At 34.8% G+C, this 1,362-nt stretch overlaps 1 protein-coding gene across 1 annotated transcript in view; it reads right to left on the bottom strand.

The window, feature by feature from the left end:
- Nucleotides 1-1,188: 1,188 nt before the first annotated feature.
- LOC107844679 overlaps nt 1,189-1,362 on the bottom strand; it is a 5,003-nt gene continuing 4,829 nt past the window's right edge. Inside the window, exon 3 of the mRNA XM_047397829.1 lies at nt 1,189-1,319. Within this exon, the coding sequence (XP_047253785.1) occupies nt 1,189-1,319 (131 nt within the window). The remainder of the gene's footprint in view (nt 1,320-1,362) is intronic.

Raw genomic sequence — 1,362 nt, 5'->3', positions numbered from 1 at the left:
TTTTGTTCTTCATTGCTATTGGTACTTTTTCATGAACATAAAGGAAGCTTTTATTTAGATTAATAAGCTGACCTGACACCTTCTCATAATCAACCAAAACCCTCATCATCTTCTTTATCGACCCTCTATGCCCTGAACAAAATAATATTGTGTCATCTGCATAAGAAAAATGATTGATCTTCTCACTCCATTTTGGTATGCCATACCCAATGAAAGTGAACTCTTTATGCAGCTTGTTGAGATTCCTTGTTAAAACCTCAGCAGCTATAATGAAAAGTGTAGGAGAAAGAGAATCTGCTTGTTTTAGGCCTCTAGTTGACTGGAAAAAGCCATATGATTTATTATTAACCAATATAGAATACCAGTTATTGGACAGTAATCTCCAAATCATATTTATGATTCTTTCAGAAAAGCTAAACTTTCTCAGCACCTTAGTCATATAAACCCATGTAACTCTATTGTAGGCCTTTGCCATATCTAACTTCACCACAATATTAAGATGTTTATCCCTTCTTTTGATGTCTCTGATTATTTCTTGAGCCAGTACTACATTCTCAGCAATACTTTTACCCTTCATAAAACCAGATTGGTTTTGAGAAATTATTAAAGGCAATATGTCCACCAATCTACCACGTATCACCTTAGATATAACCTTGCTAATATAAGTACTTAGGGTTATTGTCCTCAAGTAAGTAAATTTCTTGGCTAAATCTTTTTTAGGTAGAAGCACTAAATTAGCATGAGTTACATACCTGAGTAGTTCATATCCGCAGAAAAAAGCAATAACCAAATTTACCACATCTTTACTAATGACCTCCCAGCAACTTTGAAAAAACTTCCCCGAGAAACTATCTGGGCCAGTAACACTTTCACTGTTTATGAGAACACTGCTTGCTTGACTTCCTCCTCCGAAGGTGTTCTATCCATTTTCTCTTTCTGCCTATCTGTTATGATGGTTGGAATACTGTCCAACATATCATACACCGTATTTGTATTATCCTCTATAAATTGCTTTTTAAAACAAATCACAGCTTCCTCCCCAATGTTTTCTTGTTCCTTCAAAATTACTCTTTGATCATTCTCAATTTCCTGGACATAAAGTCTCTTCCTTCTCCCTTTTACATAGTTATGAAAAAACTTGGTATTTCTATCTCCATCATCGAACCATGTCATACCTGATTTTTGCTTTTAAAAATCCTCCTCAAGACGGTAATATTTCACTAACTCTTCTTCAGCTTCTCTCAACTCCTTCTTGTTGTCATCTGAAATGTTTATTTCTAGCTGCATTTCTTTCACCCTGACTACGTCTTCTAAAGTTGCTACTCTATGGAAAATATTTTCATAAGTGTCTCTACTCCATTT

Source organism: Capsicum annuum, chromosome 10, assembly GCF_002878395.1.
Source record: "Capsicum annuum cultivar UCD-10X-F1 chromosome 10, UCD10Xv1.1, whole genome shotgun sequence".
NCBI lineage: Eukaryota > Viridiplantae > Streptophyta > Magnoliopsida > Solanales > Solanaceae > Capsicum > Capsicum annuum.
Note: the sequence above shows the minus strand (reverse complement) of the source record. Positions and strands in the feature narration are given on the sequence as shown.